Source organism: Orcinus orca, chromosome 11 (assembly GCF_937001465.1).
Source record: "Orcinus orca chromosome 11, mOrcOrc1.1, whole genome shotgun sequence".
NCBI classification, from domain to species: domain Eukaryota; kingdom Metazoa; phylum Chordata; class Mammalia; order Artiodactyla; family Delphinidae; genus Orcinus; species Orcinus orca.
The window spans coordinates 44,519,989-44,543,992 of record NC_064569.1 but is presented as its reverse complement, the minus strand read 5'-3'; the positions used below and the strand labels follow the sequence as shown (position 1 = coordinate 44,543,992).

At 57.5% G+C, this 24,004-nt stretch overlaps 2 protein-coding genes across 8 annotated transcripts; one reads left to right on the top strand and one right to left on the bottom strand.

Annotated features, from left to right (window-relative positions):
- The first annotated feature begins 720 nt into the window (after positions 1 to 720).
- ANKRD52 (ankyrin repeat domain 52) lies at positions 721 to 18,306 on the top strand. Of its 6 annotated transcripts, none has more exons than XM_033436049.2 (29): positions 721 to 1,333; positions 1,642 to 1,725; positions 2,187 to 2,265; positions 2,465 to 2,535; positions 3,575 to 3,775; positions 4,302 to 4,389; positions 4,504 to 4,616; positions 4,950 to 5,162; positions 5,427 to 5,505; positions 5,817 to 5,931; positions 6,058 to 6,140; positions 6,250 to 6,367; positions 6,589 to 6,657; positions 6,844 to 6,984; positions 7,064 to 7,144; positions 8,504 to 8,615; positions 8,824 to 8,895; positions 9,146 to 9,347; positions 9,605 to 9,692; positions 9,769 to 9,886; positions 10,437 to 10,656; positions 10,857 to 10,944; positions 11,052 to 11,135; positions 11,245 to 11,390; positions 11,607 to 11,707; positions 11,880 to 11,962; positions 12,156 to 12,247; positions 12,699 to 12,853; positions 18,146 to 18,306. In XM_033436049.2, the coding sequence occupies exons 1-29, from the start codon at positions 1,307 to 1,309 to the stop codon at positions 18,254 to 18,256; spliced, it is 3,234 nt and encodes a 1,077-aa protein (XP_033291940.1). In that variant the 5' UTR covers positions 721 to 1,306; the 3' UTR covers positions 18,257 to 18,306. The 6 variants fall into 6 exon arrangements, 4 of the variants coding, with proteins under 4 accessions (XP_033291940.1, XP_033291941.1, XP_033291939.1 ...); XM_033436048.2 differs by having other exon boundaries at positions 729 to 1,333; positions 4,504 to 4,646; XM_004274155.4 differs by having other exon boundaries at positions 737 to 1,333; positions 4,504 to 4,646; positions 11,607 to 11,689.
- SLC39A5 (solute carrier family 39 member 5) lies at positions 18,264 to 23,930 on the bottom strand. 2 transcript variants are annotated; one of them, XM_033436051.2, is made up of 11 exons: positions 23,029 to 23,930; positions 22,372 to 22,726; positions 21,983 to 22,166; positions 20,793 to 20,955; positions 20,465 to 20,634; positions 20,096 to 20,236; positions 19,620 to 19,716; positions 19,362 to 19,532; positions 19,079 to 19,159; positions 18,751 to 18,941; positions 18,264 to 18,524 (listed from the first exon to the last, which is right to left on the bottom strand). In XM_033436051.2, exons 2-11 carry the CDS (start codon positions 22,653 to 22,655, stop codon positions 18,381 to 18,383), a joined length of 1,626 nt encoding a protein of 541 aa, XP_033291942.1. In that variant the 5' UTR covers positions 22,656 to 22,726; positions 23,029 to 23,930; the 3' UTR covers positions 18,264 to 18,380. The 2 variants fall into 2 exon arrangements, with proteins under 2 accessions (XP_033291942.1, XP_004274206.1); XM_004274158.3 differs by having other exon boundaries at positions 23,792 to 23,930.
- Positions 23,931 to 24,004: the final 74 nt, after the last annotated feature.

Genomic DNA, 24,004 nt, shown 5'->3' with positions numbered 1-24,004 from the left:
GAAGAGGTAAGTTTTCAGTAAAACTGTGAATTTTATTTTCAAAATGGTAAAAATTCAAAAAATTTACAGGTTTATAGTGATAGGTAATTTTTCCTCTCATTCCTTATTCCCAGTTCCCCAGTTTCTCTCTCCAGGAAAAACCACTGACACTTGTCTTGTGTATCTTTCCAGGGATCAAGATCCTGAAGGTAATGAGGGGCATAGATTGTTGAGAGCAAAGAAGGGGGCTTTTATACCTCTGCCTTGACAGGGGCCCATCCTGCTATGCTCTTTCCTAAATGTGTTCCTTTCTTAGAACGCATATATTGAGTTGCTGAGCTCTGAACAGGACCCTGAATCACCCTGTATAAACTGTACCAATTTTTCAATATCCACTTTTCTTCTCTCTTTTTCCCTTTTTGGGATGGGATGAACTCCATCCAGATCTTACCTGACTGGCCGCTCTCTGGCCTCTCCAATGGAGGAGGGGAAGCACCCCGACCATTTTCGGGGGAGAAACCCGATTGAGCCTTTTGAAGTGTAGCCACCCTACCACCTTAACCTGGCAGTGCAGTAATTAGGGAATCGAAAAGCCCGCTTCTGTTGGCCTTGGAGCCCTCCTTCAACTGCCAGCTAGCCTGTCCTCTCTGTGGGGTTTTTCTGCAGCTAAGAGTGCTTGTTTTTTTGTTTTGTTTTTTTTCTCCGCAGCTTGGCACTTTTGCTCTTTCCTTTCTACCCAACTCTTGTCACTGCCAGTGGAGATACGCGCCTTCCCTCCCCTGGGGCTATTGCCATATATAACCCCCAGATCTCCACGCCCTGCTTCCCCAAGTCTTTGGGGATTCTGAGGTGTGTAATCGTGGACGGGAGGCGTTAGCTCGGAGGAGGCATTTTGGGCTGGGTGAGATCGGGCCAGCCATTTGGTCCTCAGGTTGCAAGGCACCGCAGCAGGGCCGCGGCCTGAGTTGCCGCTAGGGTTTTGTGGAGAATCCCCCGGGTCGCCAGACTGGAGCGGAGAGCACGGCGCCGCTGGCCTGGGGAGCCGGGTAACCAGCGGCCGAGGTTGGGGTCACCCGAGCCTATGGGACCGCCAGGGCGGGGCGGAGGGCGCCGCGGCCTGGGGCAGCCTGCGCGGCAAGCGCCCTGCGGCCGGGCCCAGAAGGGCCGCCAGGGAGCGCTGCGGGCTCCCGCTCCCGCCCCCTGGTAGGCGGGGCTGCGCTCTCCCCGCAGCCGCCGCCGCAGCCGCCGCCTGGGCCGCCCCGTGTCCCCGGTGGAGCCGCTGCCGCCGCCGCCGGGAGCTCGATGCGGACGGAGCCCGGGCCGGGCCATGGGGATCCTCAGCATCACGGACCAGGTCAGCCCTCCTGCCCTTGCTCGCTTCCTCCTTCCAGGGCCCGACGCCGCCGCCACGCGAGCCCAGGGATGTGCGGCCTAGGCTGGGCCCGAGCCCGGGGCTCCCGCCCCGCCCCACGCCGCGCTCCCCTCAACCAAGCCGGTGTCCTTGGGGGCCTGGTGACCGGCAGGGACACCGCAGAAGCCTCCTGCGGCCAGGACCCCAGAGCAGAGTCCCTCCAGCGTCGCCCCCCGCCCAAACCCGGTGTCCCCCACCCCACTCCCCGGTTCCGCTCCGGCCCGCTCCCTGAAAACCGGTTCTCCCTGCAGCCGCCCCTGGTCCAGGCCATCTTTAGCCGAGATGTGGAGGAAGTGCGTTCCCTCCTCTCGCAGAAGGAGAACATCAATGTGCTGGTGAGTTGAGATCAGGGAGGATGGCGAGCCGGTAATCTGGGCCCTGGTGTGCAGGACCCCTCCCCACCAATGGGGCGGCTCCGTGTTTCCTCGGCTCGGGTGAGGCCGCAGCTCTTTCCACCCTGGGATGGGCAACTGCTCTACATTTGGGGATGGAGAGCAGGTCAGGCTTAGAGCAGAGACCAGTAGGGCTGAGGATGCCCAGAAACGGTGTTCTCTTCTGAACCATCCGTGTCTGCAGCGCCTCCACCCCTCCTGGCAGAAGGAGACTGCTTCGCGGGCCGTGGCGCCCACCCCCTGACTCCACCCTCCCTCGGTGCTTGCTTTGACCTAGGACTGGGGTTTAGGAGGCTGCAGAACCTGTGGGAAGAGGTTGTGGGGAAAGGCCTGGAGCACGAAGACTTGGGCTTGGGTCCTGGATCGTTCACCCCTACAGCTGCTCCTCTTCTCTGCCTTCCTAGGACCAAGAGAGGCGAACCCCACTTCATGCTGCTGCCTACGTAGGCGATGTCCCCATCCTCCAGTTGCTACTGATGTCAGGTGAAAGTAGGGAGCTAGAAGGTGTGGCAGCTAGGGAGGGGACCTGAGGGAGGAGCCTTTTTGTCGTATCCAAGGATTGTCCTCTGGTGCTTGGTCCAGGCAAGCTTCCGTCTCCATCCAGATTCTCTGGCCTGATTACTGGCTTTCTTCCCCACCTGCTCTCCACCTCCCACCAAAAGAGCATATTATATCCCCACAGGTGCTAACGTCAATGCTAAGGACACACTGTGGCTGACCCCTCTTCATCGTGCTGCTGCCTCCCGAAATGAGGTACTGGCCTCCCACCTCTTTTCTCCCTTCCAAAGAGGATGACTTGATTAAAGGTTGGAAGATAAGGGTTGGAGAGCCTTAGTCCTCTGCCCTACAAGTTGGTCTATCCCCAGGTCCAGAGGAGACCAGACCTTGGCCCCTCCCTCCTACCCCTAGAACTGGCTGGTAAGGGGGGGCTGAGTGTTGCTAGCTGATGTGACGTCAGGGGAGAGCTTAACACTGGGCTGGCAGACTGCAGGGGGCCCTGCTGCCAGGCCTTAGTGACTCATCCCTCCCTAGGGGGCCACCATGGAGTCTGATCCCCCTCTGGGCACTGAGATTTCTTTCCTTGTGATGGAGGGATGGGGGTGGTGATTTGTTGCATCCCTGCCCCTCAAGCAGCATGAAAGTTGACACCACGAGGCTCAAACATGCCCCATCAGTTGGGTCCCTCAACCCTGAAGAGTGGGAAGAGATGACCTTCTTCTTGGCTTGGTAGTCACTTCCCTGGCTCCAGCCACCAGGGGGAGGGACTGAGGCCAATGGGAATGGGGTGGGTGGTGAATAGGAGGGGTATTTTAGCCTGGGTTTTGGAGAGGAGCTAGTATCTGTTTGCTTACCTAGGTAATGGAAATGATTCTGATGCATATGGAAGGGCTGAAGGGGGGTATCTGGGGATTAATGTAGCGGGAACATTTATCTTTCCTAAAAGTGGTGGGGGATTGGGATCCTCTACATGTGTGGATTTGCTTGGTAGTGGCTGTATATATGGGTGAAGATTTTCAGGGTTTGGGTTATGAACAATATCAGGTGGCTTGAGGAGGAGATCCACGTTTTCCTCAGCAAGGGAGGGAAGATTTTAAGCTCTAAGAAGTTCCAGAAGATGGAAAGTAGGTATTGAAAGGCTAGGTATGTTGGAAAAAATGAGGAGAGACTCTCTGCCGGGGGAGTGGGGAGATGGGGTCACATGTGCTGTGCTGACCTGTTCGCCCCTCCATTTCCTGTTGGTTCACCTCCTGCTCCCCCTCTATCTTCTCTCCTATCGCCTGCCCCTCAACAGAAGGTGCTGGGATTGCTGCTGGCACATTCAGCAGATGTGAACGCCCGGGACAAGCTGTGGCAGACACCATTGCATGTGGCCGCTGCCAACCGGGCCACCAAGTGTGCTGAGGCTCTGGCACCATTATTGAGCAGCCTCAACGTGGCTGACAGGAGCGGGCGCAGTGCCCTGCACCACGCAGTGCATAGTGGGCATCTGGAGGTGAGGACCGCTCCCGTCCACGCCCAGCCTCGTGCCTTCTTCCTTCCCTTCCGGCTCACCTTCCCCTGCCTCCGGGCCATTAGGCCTGGGGAGCAGCAGCCCAGATGATTATATAAACACTTGGGCTCAAGCACCAAATGAATGGTTGGGTTGGATGGAAATTCTTGACTTGGACCTCAGGAGGGTGGTAAAGTCTCTGAAGTTGCATGGAGAATGTTTGCATACGTGGTTTTTTCTGAAGTGAGAGTCCGTGTCTTTCAGCACATTTAGAAGACTTCAAAAGAGTTTAAAAACCACCGAATTACCTGAAGAGACTCCCTTAAGTTTACCTCAGACTTCCAAATCTACCTGGGATCTCCTTAGTGCCTGCTTTCTCTGTTCCCTCTAGTTCTCCAGATTGTTCTGCCCAAAAACAGAGACATTAGGCTGCCTCAGCCTTTTCAGGTGCTAAGGGCTCTGCCCCTAATTAGGTATGTTGAAGGCATGAACCTGGCTCTAAACAGGTGTCTTTCATGTCCTGAAACAGACGGTGAACCTGCTCCTCAGTAAGGGAGCCAGCCTGAATGTCTGTGACAAAAAGGAGCGGCAGCCTCTGCACTGGGCGGCTTTTCTAGGTGAGAAGAGAATCACGGGGAGAGCAGGATTTGGGATTCCTAGGGCAGGGACGGAGTGCTCAGGGCCCTAGAGTTCACCTTCCACCTCCTTGAGAGCGTACTGTCTTTTCCCAGGGCATTTGGAGGTCCTGAAACTGCTGGTGGCACGGGGAGCAGACCTTGGCTGCAAGGACCGCAAGGGCTATGGGCTGCTCCATACAGCTGCTGCCAGTGGCCAGATTGAAGTGGTGAAGTACTTGCTACGGATGGGGGCTGAGGTCAGGGTGCTGAGCACGGGGTGGGGCTGGGGGTAAGGGCAGGGAGCTGAAGGTCAGAGTCTGTTAGGGAGATAGGAAGGCGCTGGGATTGCTGGTGTGGTTTGGGGAGGTCGGGAAGATGTGGTGAGAGGATCTGAGCAATGCTTGTCTTAAGCAGTAGTGCCCCCAGTCTTAGGGTCTGGAACCTGAGGGGTCTGAGGCAGTCGTTGGATTTCTGGGATTCTCTAGGCTATCTGTGCTGGCTTCCACTTTGTTTAAACTGATATCTCCCTTATCCCCTTACCCTCACCCCTGGAAATACAGATTGATGAGCCCAACGCTTTTGGAAACACAGCTTTGCACATCGCCTGCTACCTGGGCCAGGATGCTGTGGCTATCGAGCTGGTGAACGCAGGAGCCAATGTCAACCAGCCAAATGACAAGGGCTTTACACCACTGCATGTGGCTGCGGTCTCCACCAATGGCGCGCTCTGCTTGGAGCTGTTGGTCAATAACGGGGCTGATGTCAACTACCAGGTGCCTGAAGGGATGAGTCTGAGACCAGTGGGGAGAGGGGCCTGGCTCTGGGGGTGCTGACCATATCTTTTGTTCTGGATAACTCTATGGGGAATGGTCCGCTTGCGTCCTGGGTTGATCAGTCCTTCCCAGGGGCCCAGGAAAATGTGGGCTGAGAAGATGTCCATATGATCACCCTGTCCTCAGAGACGTGTCCTTTGGAAGGGGGAACAGGGCACTCTCCATGCTTTGCACTAGGAAAAAAAAAATGCCATGTTTCCACAGAGCAAAGAAGGGAAAAGTCCTCTGCACATGGCAGCCATCCATGGCCGTTTCACCCGCTCCCAGATCCTCATCCAGAATGGTATGGACCTGGAAGACTTTGTGATCTCTTTTCCCCCCTCAGAGAACTCATCCCTAGAAACACCTTTTCTTCCTCATTCCACCCCCCACCCCATCTTCCAGTCAGGATGGGCACCTGAAGCTCTGAGCAAGACACCTGTGGAAATGGCCCTGCTCTGCCTGCCCAGCCCCCTCAGGCTGACAAACGAGATAACACGTGTAGAAGGCTTAGCCTGGCCCCTGGCACGTAACAAGCACTCAGACAGTAGCTAACTAGTGTGAGTGGTCTGAAGCCAAAGGTCTGAGTGTGTGGGTGTGCGTCCCCCCTTTCAGGCAGTGAGATTGATTGTGCCGACAAATTTGGGAACACGCCACTGCACGTGGCCGCTCGCTATGGACACGAGCTGCTCATCAGCACCCTCATGACCAACGGCGCGGATACCGCCCGGTGAGTCCGGACCACTGACCCCACTTCCAGGCTGCCTCAGATCTAGGCTGGTGGTAGGCCACAGAAAAGAGGTCTGCATCTGGTCCCTCCTTGACCCAAGGACTGAGTCCCTCCCCTTCTCCCCAGGCGTGGCATCCACGACATGTTTCCCTTGCACTTAGCTGTTCTCTTTGGATTCTCTGACTGTTGTCGTAAGCTTCTTTCCTCAGGTATGAGCTAACTGGTTCGGGGGTTGGGCAGGTGGGCAGGAGAGCAGAGGCCCTTCCCGGCTCTGCTCAGAGCCCTCAGATGGGATCTGTGGCTGTTCTGCCCCTTCAGGTCAGCTGTACAGCATTGTATCCTCACTCAGCAATGAGCACGTTCTTTCAGCTGGGTTTGACATCAATACACCTGACAACCTTGGCCGTACCTGTCTTCATGCTGCTGCTTCTGGAGGGTGAGTTTTCTTCCCTCTGTCTCAGGCCTTGAGAAGGAGGCTGGGCAGGGGTCTGGGCCCCTTCTTCTTTCCTGCCCAGAGCTCCCCCCCTCACAGTGAGAGCAGTGGCAGCAGAAAGGGCTGTCCAGTTCCATCCTCCTTCAGCCCCTCCCTGGGGAGAATCCTGTGGCTTCTCCTTGAGCCCTCTTTCTCCCCTTAACCTGCATCCTCCTTCCTTTTAGGAATGTTGAATGTCTTAATTTGCTGTTGAGCAGTGGAGCTGACTTGAGGAGGAGAGACAAATTTGGAAGGTGTGTTAATGTGCAGGAGTATATATACATAAGGAACATCCGATCAGAGAGACAAGTGATGGAGGGCAGGGTGGGGAGTTGGAGACTAAGTGAGGAGAATATTACGAAGCAGCTTTGGGCTGCACATCTGGTTGCATTTGGATCTGCCCCCGATTCTTTTACCCACCCTCCTTCACTTCTCCCCAGGACCCCACTGCACTATGCAGCCGCCAATGGCAGCTACCAGTGCGCCGTCACACTGGTGACCGCCGGGGCAGGCGTCAATGAGGCTGACTGTAAAGGTTGCTCTCCGCTCCATTACGCTGCCGCCTCCGACACCTACAGGAGGTGAGGCGCCCGCTTTGCTCTTCTCATCCCCACTCTCCTCCCTGAGCGCCCCCCAGACTTCTTCACTCTCCTCCCCCAGGGCGGAGCCCCACTCATCTTCCAGCCACGATGCTGAAGAGGACGAGCCACTGAAGGAGTCCCGCAGGAAGGAGGCCTTCTTGTGAGTAGCCGAGGAGACCCCCGGGGTGCGCTTTCCCAGCAGTGTCGACTCTGGCCCTGTTATTCTCCCACCACCACCCTGCTGCTGCTTTGCACCCTGAGTTTAGTCCTGGACCAAGCACTGTGGGTACAGACAGAAGTAGGAGACATAGTTCCTTCCTTCAAGGAATGGATGGTCTTCTTGAGGGAATCAGAAAAGCTAAACACAAATTCATTTGCTTATTCCACGAGCATTACTTGAGTATTTACTTAATAGGTACCAAGTAATGTGCTGGGTGGTAAGGATAGAAGATGAATTACCCCAAATTTCTGTACTGTATACATTCTAGTGTAAGATGTTAATAATAGGGGAAACTGGGTGAGGAATTTATGGAAACTGTATTATCCTCACAATTTTTCTGTAAGTCTAAGACTGTTATAAATAAAGGGTTTATTTATTTTTTAAATTTATTATTTATTTTTTTGTGGTACGCGGGCCTCTCACTGCTGTGGCCTCTCCCCTTGCGGAGCACAGGCTCCGGACGCGCAGGCTCAGCGGCCATGGCTCACGGGCCCAACCGCTCCGCGGCATGTGGGATCTTCCCGGACCGGGGCACGAACCCGTGTCCCCTGCATCGGCAGGCGGGCTCTCAACCACTGCGCCACCAGGGAAGCCCAAGGGTTTATTTATTTTTTTTAAAAGATATTTAAAATCCAAGAGGCTCAACTATGTGATCTTTGGCAAGTAACTTAAACCTCTCTGTGCCTCAGTTTCCTCAACCATAGTAGAGATAAGAATGATAGCTATCTCAAAGGATCAGTATGAAGATTAAGTGATTTAATACACGTGAAGTGCTTAGAACAGTGTTTGACACATTGTAAGTGTTAAATGCTGTATCAATATTTCTACTAGTACAACTACTACTGAGCTATAAGAGTGGTTCCGGGGAATAGAGGGGAGGAGGCACCTAACTGGGAAGTTTGGGGAAGGCCTCCCAGAGAAGAGGATTCTGGGAGCGAGTATGAGATGAGTAGGCCTTTTCAGGCGGGCTGGGAGGAGAAGGCAGGGGTCAGTATGCCTGGAGGTGGGGGGAAAGTGTGTCGATCACAGGTTGGTAACTGATAACTGTGCTCCAGGTTCTCTAGGAGAGCATTCAAAGGATAGAGGAGGGCGTTGAAGCAAGAGTGGTTCAGGGCAGACCTGGAGGTGGTAGGTCTGGGTCTGGGCTTGAATGGGCAGGAGTTAGCCTACCAAGAGTGGGGGATGGGTGTTGCCCAGCTAGGCCTGGAGGGGCTCCCTTGCCCTCTCCTCTGCTCCTCTCAAACTGTGCCCTCCCTGGCTGGGCTTGTCCCCTCCTCACAGTCTACTCCTGTCCCCCAGCTGTTTGGAATTCTTACTGGATAACGGTGCAGACCCCTCCCTGCGGGACAGGCAGGGCTACACAGCCGTGCACTATGCAGCCGCCTATGGCAATAGACAGAACCTCGAACTGGTACGTGTGGGACCTGGCCTGGGGGAGAGGAGCAGGGCAGGGCACAGCACACAGTCTACTTTGGTATCTGTGGATTCTCAAACCAAGGGGTGGTTGAATCAAATGTGGTCTCTAGATCCAGGGGCTTTGGGGGTTGCTGTGGGTGGGGTCAAGGGGTAATATCTTGGGAATACCAGAACCTCAGCACCTACTATTCTGTCCATTGCAGCTCTTAGAAATGTCCTTTAACTGCCTGGAGGATGTAGAGAGCACCATTCCAGTCAGCCCTTTGCACTTAGCTGTGAGTCCCAGGTCTTTTCCTCTTGCCTTCCTTGTCCCTACCTGCCCCAGGCTGGCACACAGGTATAAGCACGTGTGAATCTGTCCTTGCTTCTGCCTTCTTGTGGGGATGTCGCAAGCAGGCAGTGGTCTGGAGAGGGGCCCAGGGAGCTCACGGGGAGGCCTGTTGCCTGGAGTCTCCCTGTGGGCCCCAGGAGCAGAGTGGGGACAGTGTCCCGAGCTGTATCCATTGGTTGCCTGCACCCCTCCAGGCCTACAACGGTCACTGTGAAGCCCTGAAGACACTGGCCGAGACGCTGGTGAATCTGGATGTAAGGGACCACAAGGGCCGGACCGCGCTCTTCCTGGCCACTGAGCGAGGCTCCACTGAGTGTGTGGAGGTGCTAACGGCCCATGGCGCCTCTGCCCTCATCAAGGAGCGCAAGCGCAAGTGGACACCCCTGCACGCTGCTGGTGAGTGCGCCCTTTGGGCTGCTCCCTCCCCTTGTCACGCCAGGCCTCCTCCAAGACTGGTCCCCAGATCCCTCCTGAACCCTGAGGGGACTGGGGTTGGGATGGAGTAGGGCGAGGAAGATGGAAACTGCAAGTTCTGATTCGTAGCCTCCTATCCCCCAAGATTTCTCCCTGCCCCAGGTCTTCCCATAACCTCTACCCTTCACCTGGCCTTCTTGCCTCGACCATGCCCTGACACAGACCCCCTCTTCTCCTAGCTGCCTCTGGCCACACTGATTCCCTGCACTTGCTGATCGACAGTGGGGAAAGAGCTGACATCACAGATGTCATGGATGCCTATGGACAGTGAGTGTCGGCCAGGGGTGGGGTGCAGGGTTCCCATCCCTGCCAGGCCCTCACCCTTTTCTTGCCCCCTCTGTAGAACCCCACTGATGCTGGCCATCATGAATGGCCACGTGGACTGTGTACATCTGCTGCTAGAGAAAGGATCCACAGCTGATGCTGCTGACCTCCGGGGCCGCACTGCCCTCCACCGTGGGGTGAGTGAGCTCCCGGGTAGGGTCCCTCACAGAAGGGCCTGGACGCGGGAGCACGACAGTAGGACATTAGATTGTCTAGCACGTGGGCCAGGATCTTGTGCCCGGGCTCTCAGTGGGCCTTACTGTATTTGCTCCAGGATGAGTAGCTGACATCGGCAGCTGATCTCCCTGATTACCTTGCTCTGTAATCACATACAGCCACCTGCTCACCACCCAGACTCTGCCCCAGGGTACCCAGCTGGCCCTGTCCTGTTGGATAATGATGCCACGGCCTGGTCCTTCTCCACCATCGCCTGTCCTAAAGCTGCCTCCTCCTCATCCCACGGGATTCTCTGACTCAGTCTCCCACTACAGAAGGCCAGGATTAACTCTCACCACCCTGATTGTCAGTTGGCATAGAGTCAGGGAAGGAGATGCTCATCCCTAACACTTAGAATCATTGCTGCAAAGACGAGGATTGGAGCCCTGGAGTTGGTTCCTGCTCCTGGGCCAGCCCCAGTGACTGGCCGTTGGAAAGGGAGTTCCAGCCACACCCCCATGTCCCCCACAGGCAGTGACTGGCTGTGAGGACTGCCTGGCCGCCCTGCTGGACCACGATGCATTCGTGCTGTGCCGAGACTTCAAGGGCCGCACGCCCATTCATCTGGCCTCAGCTTGTGGCCACACTGCAGTACTGCGGACCCTGCTGCAGGCTGCCCTTTCCACAGACCCCCTGGATACCGGGGTGGATTACAGCGGATACTCGCCCATGCACTGGGCCTCCTACACTGGTGTGGCTCTGGGGCCTTTGTAGGCACAGCTGTGTGTGTGGGGTGTAGGGGAGGGCAGACAGGGACTAGTGGGTTGAGGGAGGGACCTGGGTTGCTCTGGATCTGGAAGTAGAATGGAGTGTTGAGAGATGGCACAGGACAGATGGAGGGGACCTCGTTGTCATTTCTCTCCATCACCACTCTTCCTTCCTCATACCCAGGACATGAAGATTGTCTGGAGTTGTTACTTGAACACAGCCCGTTTTCATACCTGGAAGGAAACCCCTTCACTCCTTTGCACTGTGCAGTGTAAGTCCCTTCCTATACCGCAGCCCCACTCAGGGGTCTGTGACCTGGGCTTAGGACAGGCGGTCCATTTCCCCTGCCCCTCTTGCTGACCCTTCCTCTTCCCCCAGAATTAATAACCAGGACAGCACCACAGAGATGCTGCTGGGAGCTCTGGGTGCCAAGATTGTGAACAGCCGAGATGCCAAAGGACGGTGAGTGGTGGGAGGCTTGGGGAGAAACCTCTGTTGCCTCTGGCTTCCTCTTGCTGCTCAGGAGAGAGGGTCTTCCCTGTTTCACTCTGCCCTGACCCCCTCCCCACAGGACCCCTCTTCACGCCGCTGCCTTCGCGGACAACGTCTCTGGGCTCCGGATGCTGCTGCAGCATCAAGCCGAGGTGAACGCCACTGACCACACTGGCCGCACCGCGCTCATGACGGCGGCTGAGAATGGGCAGACCGCTGCTGTGGGTGTGTAGGGGCCGCGTGTGGAAGGGAGGTGCGCCCCTGGGTTTTCGCCAGACGGGTCAGCCCTGCCTGTGGGGTTTAGGAGGCAGGAGGCATGTCTTTGGATGTTTCGCCCTGTGCAGATGGGGTGCAAAGGGTGTGCAGACAGGAGGGTGCAGAGCCAGGCCGGCACGGCTCTGGAAGGGAGCGTCAGCCCCCTCTGCCTCCTTTCTCTTGTAGAATTTCTGCTGTATCGAGGGAAGGCAGACCTTACTGTGCTGGATGAGAACAAGAACACTGCCCTCCACTTGGCCTGTAGCAAGGTACCACCGGCAGTGCAGGTGGGGCTGTGTAAGGGGCTGGGCCTGGTGACTGGAGAGAGGGCCCGGCGGAAGTCAGGATTGTCCAGACTGTCTGACTGGTGGGATAGCTTTCTGTCCTCTTGCTGCCCCCTCAGCTCCTATTGTCATCCTTCCACTTCACAAGTCTTCGCTCTCTGTCCCTCTCCCTCAGGGCCACGAGAAATGTGCCCTCATGATCCTGGCAGAAACCCAAGACCTTGGCCTTATCAATGCTACCAACAGTGCGCTGCAGATGTGAGTGCCCTGGGGAGGGGGCTCTTGGCTAGGGGGCGGGGGGCAGGAGAGGTGGGTGAGGAAGTTGCGGCCCATGTTCCAGGGGCCCTCTGGAACTCACAGTGTTCGCTCAGCAGCGTTGCGACTCTGGCTGAGGGCGGAAGGGCAGCTTGCCATTGCCCCGACTTCATGCTCCTTCTTCCTTTCTTCCAAGGCCCCTACACATTGCCGCCCGGAATGGTCTAGCTTCTGTGGTGCAGGCCCTGCTGAGTCGTGGGGCCACAGTGCTGGCTGTGGATGAAGAAGGTGGGTGGGGTCTGGAGCTCCCTGCCCCTCCGGGCTTTGGGGTCAGGGACATTCGTTCTTCAGGAGGTGACTTCTCAAGCTTGCTGGTTAATAAACTGGATTTTCTTCCCAAGGGAACTCTTCAGAGCAGGGACCCAACACCGATACGCTAGAGTCTCTGAGGGGAGTCTGACGGAACTAGGTGGAGCCAGCAGGTTCCTCAGGAAGACCTCCCGCACACCTCAGCCTCCCAGCCTCCTGTCCCCCAGGCTGGCTCTGTTCTTTACCCCACGCTGGGACAGTCTGCCTGTCAGCCTCCCTGGGCCCTTATAGCCCTTGAGTTCTGACCATGCTGGGTGCTTGCCTGCCTTGGCTCCCCTCCACAGATAAGAGAGCTCAGGGCCCAGGGGCGGATGGATGGGGAGCCAGGGGTACAGGACCCTGGGGCTCAGTTCTCCCCTTTGCTCTGCAGGTCATACCCCGGCATTGGCCTGCGCCCCCAACAAAGATGTGGCAGACTGCCTGGCCTTGATCCTTTCCACCATGAAGCCTTTCCCACCCAAGGACGCCGTCAGTCCTTTCAGCTTCAGCCTGCTCAAGAACTGTGGCATCGCAGCAGCCAAGACGGTGGGTGGCTGCGGTGCCCTGCCCCACGGGGCCTCCTGCCCCTACAGCCAGGAGCGGCATGGCGCCATTGGGTTAGATGGCTGCTACTCCGAGTAGCCCCCTCCCGTGTCCCTCCCCCTGCCGGTGGCTTGATATCTTATTCTATTTATTTAGAAAAAGTCTATACATTTAGGGCACTTTAAAGGAGAACACGACTGGGTTGGGGGGTGGAGGGGGGAAAAAGCACTGGGGAGCAGCTGCTCACCCCTTTGCCACACTATCCTGGCCTGGCAGGGGTCTGGGACCAACAGGGAGCACCCCAGGCCCTTGGTACCCCCAGGGCAACCCCTTCTGCCAAGTGTCCCAAAATGATCGCTCGATGCCTGGCTCCCCCTCTCTTTTATCCCCTCTCTCCGGTCTCCCTTTCTGCTGCCAGCTGCCCCCACTCTTCCCGTTGACTCTCCTCTCTGTCCCCTTCCCCATGCTCCTGCCAGGCAGATCCCCACCTCTTCCATACCCATCACTGCCTCCCTGCTTGGCCGGCCCCTCCATCCCCCCTCCATCCCCGCAGCAGTGAGAAGCCTTAATTTCTGGTACTGTGTGAGCACTCTGGGGGTGTCCCCCTCCCCCTTCAGGGGCAGCTAGCGGACGAGGGGGGAGGGTATTTAGCACTGGGGCCTGGAGCTTTTCCCCCACTTCTGTATCCCATCACCCCCAAAGTTCAAATGCAAAACACTTGAAGCAGCAACTACTGTACCTGGGCCCCAGTCCTGCACGCTCCCTGGCTCCTCATATGCAAATCAAGGGCTGGTCCTGCCCCCACAGCCTGCCCCGCCCTGCTTCCCTCCCCCTCCTGGCCTGGCCCCCTGACCACGCACTTTAACCTTGCTTCTTTCTTTTAACTTCTTTCCGGAGGGCTGAGCCTGTGGCCATTCCCTCTCTGGCTCTCCTCTCCCTTAACTTTGAGGCTTGTCATGAATTTTTAAGTAAGCATTTTATCCTTTAGGGGAAGAAACAAATTAATTTCCTGCCCATTTCAAAACCACAGCCCTAGTATGTCTTCTGTGTTTCAGGCATGTGTTTGCATGTGTGTGGAGGGAGGGACTGTGTTCTTCCTCCTGTGCCCCCCAATCCCACAGTTCCTCTGTGCCCCCCGTCTGCTGCCACCTTCTGTTATGTCCAAGAGTACCCACTGCCCCCAGTCACTCCTGATCTGAAGCCAAAGAGGGAGGGGCAGGGCGACTAGGGACCGTGGCTACTCGGGGACCCAGGCTTCCCCTCCGGTGTGAGGATGAAGTTCTGATCTAGGGAGCGACAAGTAGATACTGAGGCTTGGTTCCTGCCTTCCCAGCAGCGGGGAGAGAAGGGATTGAGCTAAGGGCTGCACTGAGAAGATTCCCGGAAGTCGTACCCCAAAAGCCAAACTGGGCTGGAGTGAGGAGGGGGCAGTTTTCTCTCTAAATGTAGCATTGAATTTGGCCCTGGTCCCTTCAGACGCCCTGTCCATCCATCTCCTAGCTAAGCCTCCTGGACAGTTGGACCCACTCCCTCAGCCCAGTGTTCCCTTCCTCACACTCAATACCTCAGCCAGGGGCCAAGACACAGAACTTGAATAGAGGTCATGCTCCCTCTACCCCCCCACCCCCAGTGCATCCTCGCCCAGTTTGGCTGCCATCAGTATTGTCCCCTGAGAACTGGACAGGCTTCGTTTACACAGTACAGGGCCTCCCCCTTGGGGGTCCCTCGGTCTCCTTCCCCCACCCGTGCTTGCTTTATTCATGATCTTACCGCCTTTTCAGTTGTGTCCGCTGCACGTCTTGCCACCCTTGCCAAGGGTGGGCTGAGGGGAGAGGGGCATCCCAGGGACTCCTCCCTCCCTAACAGATACCCTTAACCATACCTCATGCTGGTTTCATGAAGCCTGGGGTGTTTGTCCAAGTCCTTATTCTTTTTGTCATGGTCCCTTTTTTATCCCCTCTCTCTCTGTGTCTTGCTCCTCCCAACGCTCAGTTCCTAAACCATTTCAAAGCTTCCAGATGACCATTATTGATGAGAAGGATTGTGCAGCTTTTAGTTTTTATTTTTGTTTTCAAAGCCAAAGGGCCTTGCAACGCCCCTCTCGCCCACCTCCCTTCGCACCCTGCCCTCCCCTGTACGACAATCAATGTGACCTCTCTTAAGGGCTGCAGCCCCCCACCTCCAGTCCTGCTGGTTCTGCAAAGCTTGCCCTTAACTTCAGTTCTCTCTCATAAAATCTTCCTGTTCCACCCCCTCCCTCTCATTTTGGTGCTGGGAATTAGGTGGCGGGGGGCAGGGGGAGCAGAGAGACGTGTCCTCCAGAGAAAACTCCTGGGGTTTCAGTCGTGTTCTCCTTTATCAATGTTCGGTGATGACAGGAAGAATCTGAGTTATTTGTCAGGAGCCCCATCGTTTTGCTAGATGAGATTTCTGGTGGCTGCCCATTCCCTGCTGCGCCTTCAGCACACCGTCAGCAGTGCTGGGGCAGGTCGCGGGGAGTCCTCTGTCCCTCCTCATGTGGCTGTGAGGAGGCCAGCAGGACGAGCAGCCTCCTCTCCTTATGCCAAAGGAAATCCCACACCCCACCCTGGGCTCCCCAGCCCCTAGTGTTTTTTTTGAAGCATTTTGACCATTCTCATGGCCACTGCATATTTATTTTAATGTTAAGTTGTTGTTGTTGTTGTTTTTAAAAAGACCTCTTTGACTTAAACGGGTGTGGAGAAGTAAAGCAGGCAGAATGCCCCCCAATCTTAAGGGGGTAGGGTGGGGAGGAATCATCTCCTTCCCTTCGCCCTCCCTCTCCCCCTCCCCCTCTCCCCACTGCAGCTCTAAAGCACTTGCTTCAAGTAATAAGCACTTTTGAGAAAAGGCCTATTTTAAGTGAGGACCCTGGGAGCAGCCCCAGGTCCCAGCAAAGGAGACAGAGCGAGGGCTACATAGGAGACAGGGAAACAGATGTGTGAATCAGAGGGTGAGATGAAAAAGAGCCAGTTTTTAGTTTCTGATTTTGGGGGAGATGTTTCTGGTTGGCCGGTGGCTTTGGTAGGGTTGTGTACTATCCTTCAGAAAGACAAATGGCACAAACTGTGGGTCCCAGCACGGACCAACAGGCCCGGGTCACTGCCACTGTCCAGCGGAGACTGACGGGCCACCTCCCCACCCCGCGGCCCCCTGAGCCATAGGACTGCTGAGAACCACTGAATGTACAGCCCAGGTTGGGGTAGGGAGCAGCCCCTGGGGGAGGGGGCTTCTCCTTTTGTTTGGTGCTGTGGGGGTGGGAGAGGTGAGACTGAGGGACTGCCACCCACCTAGACATGTGTTCCTTGGGGTGGAGGGGCTGAGGAGGGCCTACCTCCCTCTCCATTCCCAGCCGTGGCCCCTCTTCCTTCCTCATCCCTATCTGTTTTGACTGTAAGTCCAGCTCACCTTTGCCTTCAATATGTAACCAAAGGAAAACTCAATACTGTTTCCACCTGTCTGCCCACCCGAGCACCTTCCGACTCCCTGGACCTAGAAGGGGAGAGGAGGCGGGGCTGGGCCGGGGGTCGTGGGGCCAGAGCGAACAGTTCTGCAGCTGTGTGCCCCCAAAACCTCCTCTGGGGTCTTGGAGGGCGTCCTGGGAGGGGGCGTGGGGGCCAGGCAGGAGGGGCTGGGAGCAGGCGTGCTCGGGACCTTGTGCACATGAGTGTGACTTCATCCGAGTGACGCCCTGACTGCCCCAGGGGGAGGCCCCTTCCTCCTTCCCTCCGCCATTTCTCACCTCTCCCCACACCAAGCGTTCATCCCCCACCTCCCCTTCCTGCCGCAAAGGAAAATAGCCTTACAGACCCTAGCCCAGAACCCCTCCTCCTGGGGCACTCCAGTATGGGGCCCCAGCCCACCTAGTCTGAACCCCACCTTTTAAGAGGGAGGGATGAGGAGCAAAGCAGCCCCTTCCCCTCTGACCGTGGCGGCTCCAGCCCTCCTCGGCCTTGACCCAGATTGGGCCGAGGTGCGGAATCTTTGAGGACCAAGCCCAGTGGTCTGGGAAGAGGGAGGTAGAGAGGGAAGGGTCTGACTTGGGGACCCCCTCCTCCCGACCCAACCCCTAGAGAAGCGACCAAATCCCAGAGATGGGAGGAAGCTGGGGTGGGGAGGGTCTGCTCCATGAATTACTTGAAGGTACTGACTCCGAGGCTGCTGTTGCCCACTTAGGTGTGAGGGGGACACTGTCACTGCGTTTGGGAGGGCAGAGGGTGGCGGTGACAAGAGGGTCCACCTTTGGCCCTCGCTCACTCCTGCTAGGCCCTTTCCCTGGGGAGCCTAGCCTGGCCCTCCTGCCTCCATCCCTCACTCTGGGCACCCTCTCCAATTGCACTAAAGTAGCTGTGTGCCAGTCTTACCCCACGCCAGGGTGGGGTCTCTGCTTCCAGTCCTTTCTCCCCACTGCCTCTGCTCCCATCCCGGACAATCTCCTTGTTCCCCTGTATTCCTGGATAGCTCAGCTTTGTGTGTGTGTGTTTGGGGGGTGGGGGTGGGTTCTGGCTGGAGTGGGTTTGGTAGGGGTTTGGGAAGGGCTGGGGGAAAGATGGCGGATGAAAGTCTCCTACCCCCTTCCTCCACTCCAAGCCACAGAAGCCTGGGAGGGAGGGTGCCTACTCTCGCTGCCGTGTGTCTTGCAGATGTGCCAAAACGGGGGTGGGTGGGAGGGGAGGGTGCCTGGCAGAGCAACCCCCAGGGTGGCTCTCTCAAAGCAATACAGTTCCTCCTGCCTGGGGGACGGCAAGACAGGGGAGAGGGTTGGGTTGGGGACCTGGGGGTTCCCTGTGTACAGCTGTGTATATTCAGGGGTGTTCTCTGTCTGGTACCCGCTGTGGGCGTCTACGTGTGTGTGAACCTCCCCTTCCCCGTGCCCTGCATGACCTGTGATGCTGCAGACACCACCATTCCTGTGTGCAAGGGTGCGTTGGGGGCACTGAGGGGCATGTCCCCTGTCCTGTTGCTCCCTCCATCCTGTGACCCATGTACTCGGTTGTAGGAAGTAAAGAGAACTGAGCACAATTCACTGGATTCTAGTTGAATCTTTCTCTAAGCAATGTTCCCCTTCCTGCCCTTCTCCCTGCCCTGGACTCACCTGTGGTGCTAGCGTTGGGGTCGGGGTGTGTTTCATGCTGGTGGGCAGCAATAAAGGGCAGACCTGCCCAGATGCCTGTATCCCCAGGGTGCTGAGGGCAGCAGGAAAAAGTGGGGACCTTGGTGCATTTGCCTCACCCCTCCCCTTCCTCTCTGGGCTAAAGCACAATGCTCTCCCCGCAGATGGATGCATCCTGCACCCTCCAGGCCCCTCCTCCCCATACCTGCTTTGAGCCCTCCTCCTGCCACATCCTGGTTTTCTATGCTGTTTTGGTGCAAGTACAACTGTCGTAGTCATGGCTTTGGGATGGGTTCTGTTTATTAAAATCCTGTTGCTCCTACTGGCCCTGTGTCCCGCCTCCATTCCTGTGGTTGGGGGGAAGGAAGGGCAACCTGGACGCCTTTCCACTGGCCCCCATCAGCCATCAGAGACCAGAGGCCACAGCTGCTCCTCCAGCAGGGCTATGGTGAGCATGAGGCCACCCCCCAGCAGCAGCCCCAGCCCCTGCAGTAGCACATGGAGCGTAGGGAGGGGCCCAGGTGGACGAAGCAGGGCTGGTAGCTGAAAGAAAATAACAACATCAGGATCCTGGCCTTGTCTCTGCTCCTAAAACAGGAGAGGGAGATGTCAGCAGCTCTCCGCCACCCAAGCTCTTCCACACCCCTGTTTCTCATGTAGTCCAGCCACCCTTCTGGGGGGCCAAGGGGGAAGCAGTGGGACTGATAATTCCCTCTCCTCTACACCCACCCCGCTTCCCTTGGTTTCTCCGCACTACCCCACACCTCACCATGTCCACAAGGGCCACGTAGAGGAAGACCCCGGCAGTGACCCCAAACACCCAGGGCGTGAGGGGGACAGGGCCCAAACTGAGCCCCACCCCCAGGGCTGCACCCCCCAGTCCCAGGACTCCGGACACCAGGCTCAGCAGCAGCAGCCGCCGGAAGGGCAGCCCTGCCTGGAGCAGCATCGCGAAGTCACCTGTGGGGAGAGAGGACAGGGTAGGAGGGAGTACGCCAGGGCTGCCCCTCACCCACGTCACCGCCAGCCTCCAAGTTCCACCCCTTGGAAGTCTCTCCTTTCTGGAGTCGACCCCACTCCGCTCCTGCCATTCCTACCCAGTTCATGGGGCAGCTCGTGGCAGAAGACTGCTACGGTGGTGCTGAGGCCACTGGAGAAGCCATCAGAGAAGGCAGCGCCTGGGTGGGCAGGATGGGAGGTGGTCAGTCTGGAAGGAAGCTCTCCCCGGAGGAGGCTGGGGCCTGCATTCCCTCTGTGGTCCTCCCATTCCCCGCCCGCCCCCCACATGGTAGCTCTCTCCCTGCCCCATCCAGTAACTAGGAGGCCTACCCTCTCTCTCCCTCCCCCGTCCTTCCCCTCCCTCCCTCCCCCGCCTCACACCTATGGCCAGCCCATCAGTGAAGTTGTGCAGACCATCCCCCAGGAGGACCATCCACGTGATATTGGTGCCACCGCTACCCTGACATCCATGACTGTGGCCTTGGCGCCCAGGAGGGGCCAGGACTGCTGGGGGCTGGCTGTCCTGCTCCCTCTGGCCCTGAGCCCCTGGCTCTGTGGGAAGGAGGAAAAGAGCCGTGTTGGTGGCTGCAAGTGAGAGCTGGGAGCCAGGGCCCGCTCTTCATGTCCTCCGCCGGTCACCTGGAACTGCCTGCAGGGGCCGAAGCACCATCCCACTGCCATCCTCTGGGTCCAGGTTTGGAGTTCTGAGATCCTTTCTTTTTCGCTGGCAGCACCTCTGAAATGGGAGGGTGTCCCTCCTGAGGGAGGAGGCAGCAGAGCTGGGGGCTAAGGAGCGGTCAGGCTGCCAGCAGGGAAGGTGAACACCTGGTCCCACCTCTGCCACTTGGGGATGTTCTCTGGCCTCTGCTCTCTTCCCAGGCTGGCACCTCTCTGTTTCTTGTTGACTTGAACTCAGGAGAGGAGGCCGTTTGGCCGGAAGTCCTGGGTCTATGCTGAGGAGCCCCAACCCACTCCCTGTTAGCTGTCAGGTCCTGCGCAGTCAGGCAAACGTCAGAGCCAGGAGCGCACTTGGCCCCTCACCTCCTGGCTTGAGTGGCCAGTTCTTGGCTAGGACTCTGGTCTCAGCAGGAAGAAGACAAAAGGGTGTCACTCACTGGCTTGAGCCCTCGTCGCCGCAAAAGCCCTAGCATGTTCTCCAGGACGAAGAGAAGAAAGAGACCACCAAGCACCGACAGTCCTGGTCCCAGGTCCTCCTCTGGCTGCCCGCCAGGTCCAGCATGCTGCCCTCCTTGCGCCTGACAGAGAGGCGGTCAGGGCAGACTCTGGAAGCACCTGCACCCGACAGCATCCCCCTCCTGAGATGGTGGAGAGAGGTGGTGAGCCTTCACTCATACGCTCTACTAGAAGGCAGCTGTGGGCTGAAGCTGGGGTGGGAGAGAGGATGTCCTATGACTGGGAACACACTGGCTCCATGGAGGCTGTCCACCCCTAGGGCAGGGGGACAGGAAAGGGGCTTCACGTACATGTGGCAGCAGGTGTAGCAGGGCGTCCCCACAAAGAGTGCCCACGGCCAGGGACCCCAGGAAGCCCAGCAGGGGCTGCAACAGATGAGGTCCCAGGAGCCGCAGCAGCAGCAAGGAGAGGGGAGCAGGCAGGCTGAGCAGCAGGACCGCCAGGGCACTATGAACCAGGGCTGGGGAGAATCAGGGGCTGAAGTTAGGCACGGCTGAAAGGGAGGCCTTAAAGGGAATGCTGCAAGGGGAGGCGGGACCCCAACGAACCCCCTTCCTTGGCTTGAGCCCCACTCCCTACAGGATTCAGGTGCCCCACCACTTGCTCTCCCCTACTGACCAGATAGCAGATCCCCTGGGGGTGTTGGAGCTGGGGCCCGGATGCAGACACGGCTGTCAATCTGATAAAGCAGGGCTGGACACAGCAGAGCAAACTGACGAGGGGTCAGAGGAGCCGCAGGGCTCAAGCCAAAATTGACCAGCAGCTGGGAGCCATTCAGACACTAGGGAAGTGGAGTTGGAGGTCACACATTGGGGAATTGCTGAGAACTGTGACTCAGATCTTTAATGTCTGCCCTTCCATTGCATGGGCTCCTGGGTCTCTCCCAGGGTCCCCTTTGCTCACACTGGCAGGTGCATCAGGGACTCGGGACAGTTAGGTATAATCAGTGTGTGTTAATTATTAGTGAATATTCAAACCAACGCAAACATTCAGTTCGGTACAGATTGGGTGCTAGTGAACAGCGCCATCATCTCCCTCCCTCCCAAGCCCCTGATGTCTCATGAATTTGGTGATGGAATTGGTTGGACAACTAGAGCCCTCCATTGCAGAATCTTAGAAGGGAAAAGACCCTAAAATGCCATGCTGCCGTCCTCTCAGCAGCCCTGTCACTTGTTCAACCAGCCTTGGCTGGAATGCTTCCTGGGATGGGGTGCTCACCTCACCAGGCCTGTTTCAGGTTGGCTTTGGCTGCCCTCTGGTGTACATGGAACAAGTTCACCGACTTTCTGGATGAAGACAGCCATCTGCCGCCTGCAGGCCGCGTTCTCCAGATAACCGGCCCCAGAGGCTACCCTGGGCTGCTTCTCTGAATTCTCTGCTTTGCCAAGTGTGGCCCCTGAGCCAGGCCTTGGAGCTTGGGGTATGGGTTTATCTACCCTGAGCCCAGAGGAGACATATCTCACTACTGGAATAACATACCCTAAGATCACACCTGGATGTTTTTTTAAGTAACCATTTAAAATGACTTTTTTTGGTGTGGTACGCGGGCCTCTCACTGTCGTGGCCTCTCCCGTTGCGGAGCACAGGCTCCGGACGCGCAGGCTCAGCGGCCATGGCTCATGGGCCCAGCCACTCCGCGGCATGTGGGATCTTCCCGGACCGGGGCACGAACCCGCATCCCCTGCATCGGCAGGCGGACTCTCAACCACTGCGCCACCAGGGAAGCCCCAAATGACTGACTTTTTAAACATTTCAGGCCATCTAAATGCCATGGCTCCTTTTCCCTCGCTACAGATCATCAGACTCACATCCTCATTCAGATGGTCAGCCAGTGAATGGTCCAGCAGCAGAAGCCTGTGAAAGAGGCCCAGGCCCGATGGGGCTGGCCCACGGGGTGGTGCTGGGGCCTCGGTCTCCTCCAGGTCACCCCACCCAGGGGGATGCAGGGGCAGCCCTGCCCAGATGTCCACACTCAGCTCGGGGTCCTGGGGCCTAGAGTGGATGGATAACAAAGTCAGACTTACTCATGTTCTCTCAGAAAGGGGCTGTGAAAGGATGTAACGAATCAGGTTCGGAAAAATCTGTAATTCCAGGAATCTGATTTTAGGAAGCCAGAGCTAGGCAACCGGAGGAGACTGATCCAAGTACTGAGAAGAGCTGGGGTGTGACATTTTGGGGTGGGGAGAGGGGTTAGTACCTGTGCGTGGAATTGTCTCCAGCTGGGGGTGTAGCCTGACCAGCTGGAGGCCCGTGGTGTCCCAGGTGGAGGGCCTGAACTCGGCCTAGCCCCAGGCTGTGGAGAAGCCTCGCTAGGCCCCCTGCAGTCAGCGTCCCATTCTCCCCATACAGGCCAAACAGCTGGGCCAGGTAATGGTTCTGCTCCTGCTCAGCAGGGCCCAGGTAGGGGGCTGAGCCCCCTACCCAGCCCAAGGCCACCCACACACACAGGCCAGCCAGCAGATGACTCACTGGGGGCCCCATTATCGGGGGGACAGGGTTAGAGGCTCTGGTTCCGGCTTCTACTCCTCCAGGAACATTCTGAGGACCGTGCCCTGGAAGAACAAGGAGGAGGGGCTGGGGCTCCTGCCCTGCTGTCCAGCCCAGGGCCCGGGGAGCCTGCACTCCTCACACCGCCCCCTCCTCGAACGCTGCAGCGGCAGCCTCCTTCCTTCCTCCCCCTTGCCTCCTTCTGAGCAGCCTCTTGCTTCCCAGTTGCTAGAACACCTTCCCTGAACCAGAACACTCCCCTCACCTGATCCAGAGCTGACCTGTCCCTGTCCCTCCCCTATCCCCCAGACCCCACCCCTCAACCTCACCCCACCTCTCTATCCCCCCTCAATCCCCAGGGCCTCACCCCCAACTGGCAGTGTGAGAGCCGTCACCTCAGGTCCCCATGAGGCCTCGCTGTGGACACTTAGAGGTTCCTGGGTTGTGGAGGGGAGCCAGGCTCAGCCTCCAGCTGCCCAGGTAGATCGGAGGCCATGTCAGATAGAGGGCTGGGATGGACAAGCCCCCACTCCTAGCCCACCTGCCTGGGGGCGGGGCCAGGGAGGTGCCAGTGTGGGAAGGCTTACATCAGAGAAGAGTTAATGGTTCACTGGTCTCTGGGGTGGGGGTCAAAGGTCAGTCTTGGCTGGGCCCCTGAGTAGGGAGGGGCCACCCTCTGCCCCTGAAAAAGCCACATGGCCAAGGAGAACCAGGGCCTGGGCTTTTCTTCTAAATAATTTACACCCCAACCCAGGTGGTACTGTCTTAGCCTCTCCCTGCCTACACTCCCACCTCACCTACCTTACATATGGCATCGGGTTTCATTCATCTCCTACCCCCATCCCCACATTCCCTGGGAAGGTTGGACCCAGGTGTCCCTAAGCTGGAGAGGAGGGTAAAGAGGCAGATAAGTGGCAACCCCAGATGCGTGGGGAAGAAATTGTTTTTAGCACTTCCTCATCCCAGAAGAGTAAGAGCCAGACCTCTGGGAATCTATGACCACGAGAGGGGACGCTCTGGTGGGAAGAGGAAAGGAGTATCTGGGCCTCCTCAGATGTCTGACCTGGCTTAAGGTTGGGGAGCACAGTCTGACTGGGGTGACCGGCCCAGGGGGTCGAGGTCGGCATTACCTGACAGCAGGAAACAGGAAGGACGCCCAGAGGAAGGGGGACACAGTCTTCTTGGTTCCAGCTGTGGGGGGTAGGCAGGCAGGCGGACAAGGGTCACTGGCAGGGAGGGGGCAGGGGAGGGGCACTACCTTAAAGGGGCAGGCCTCCTTTGCCCGGGCCTTGCCTGTAACCTATCTCCCCTCCACCTCCTAGGGACACCCCACTCTCCCAAAT

Excerpts from the sequence above, each read along its gene's own strand:
- ANKRD52 (XM_033436048.2), top strand. The coding sequence starts at position 1,307 with ATGGGGATCCTCAGCATCACGGACCAG. Across the intron at positions 6,141-6,249 it reads TCGTAAGCTTCTTTCCTCAG|GTCAGCTGTACAGCATTGTA; the intron begins GTATGAGCTAAC and ends CTGCCCCTTCAG. Across the intron at positions 12,248-12,698 it reads GCTGGCTGTGGATGAAGAAG|GTCATACCCCGGCATTGGCC; the intron begins GTGGGTGGGGTC and ends TTTGCTCTGCAG.
- SLC39A5 (XM_033436051.2), bottom strand. The coding sequence starts at position 22,655 with ATGGGGCCCCCAGTGAGTCATCTGCTGGCTGGCCTGTGTGTGTGGGTG. Across the intron at positions 19,533-19,619 it reads GCCCCTGCAGGCAGTTCCAG|AGCCAGGGGCTCAGGGCCAG; the intron begins GTGACCGGCGGA and ends TCCTTCCCACAG. Across the intron at positions 18,942-19,078 it reads CGAGCTGCCCCATGAACTGG|GTGACTTCGCGATGCTGCTC; the intron begins GTAGGAATGGCA and ends CTCTCCCCACAG.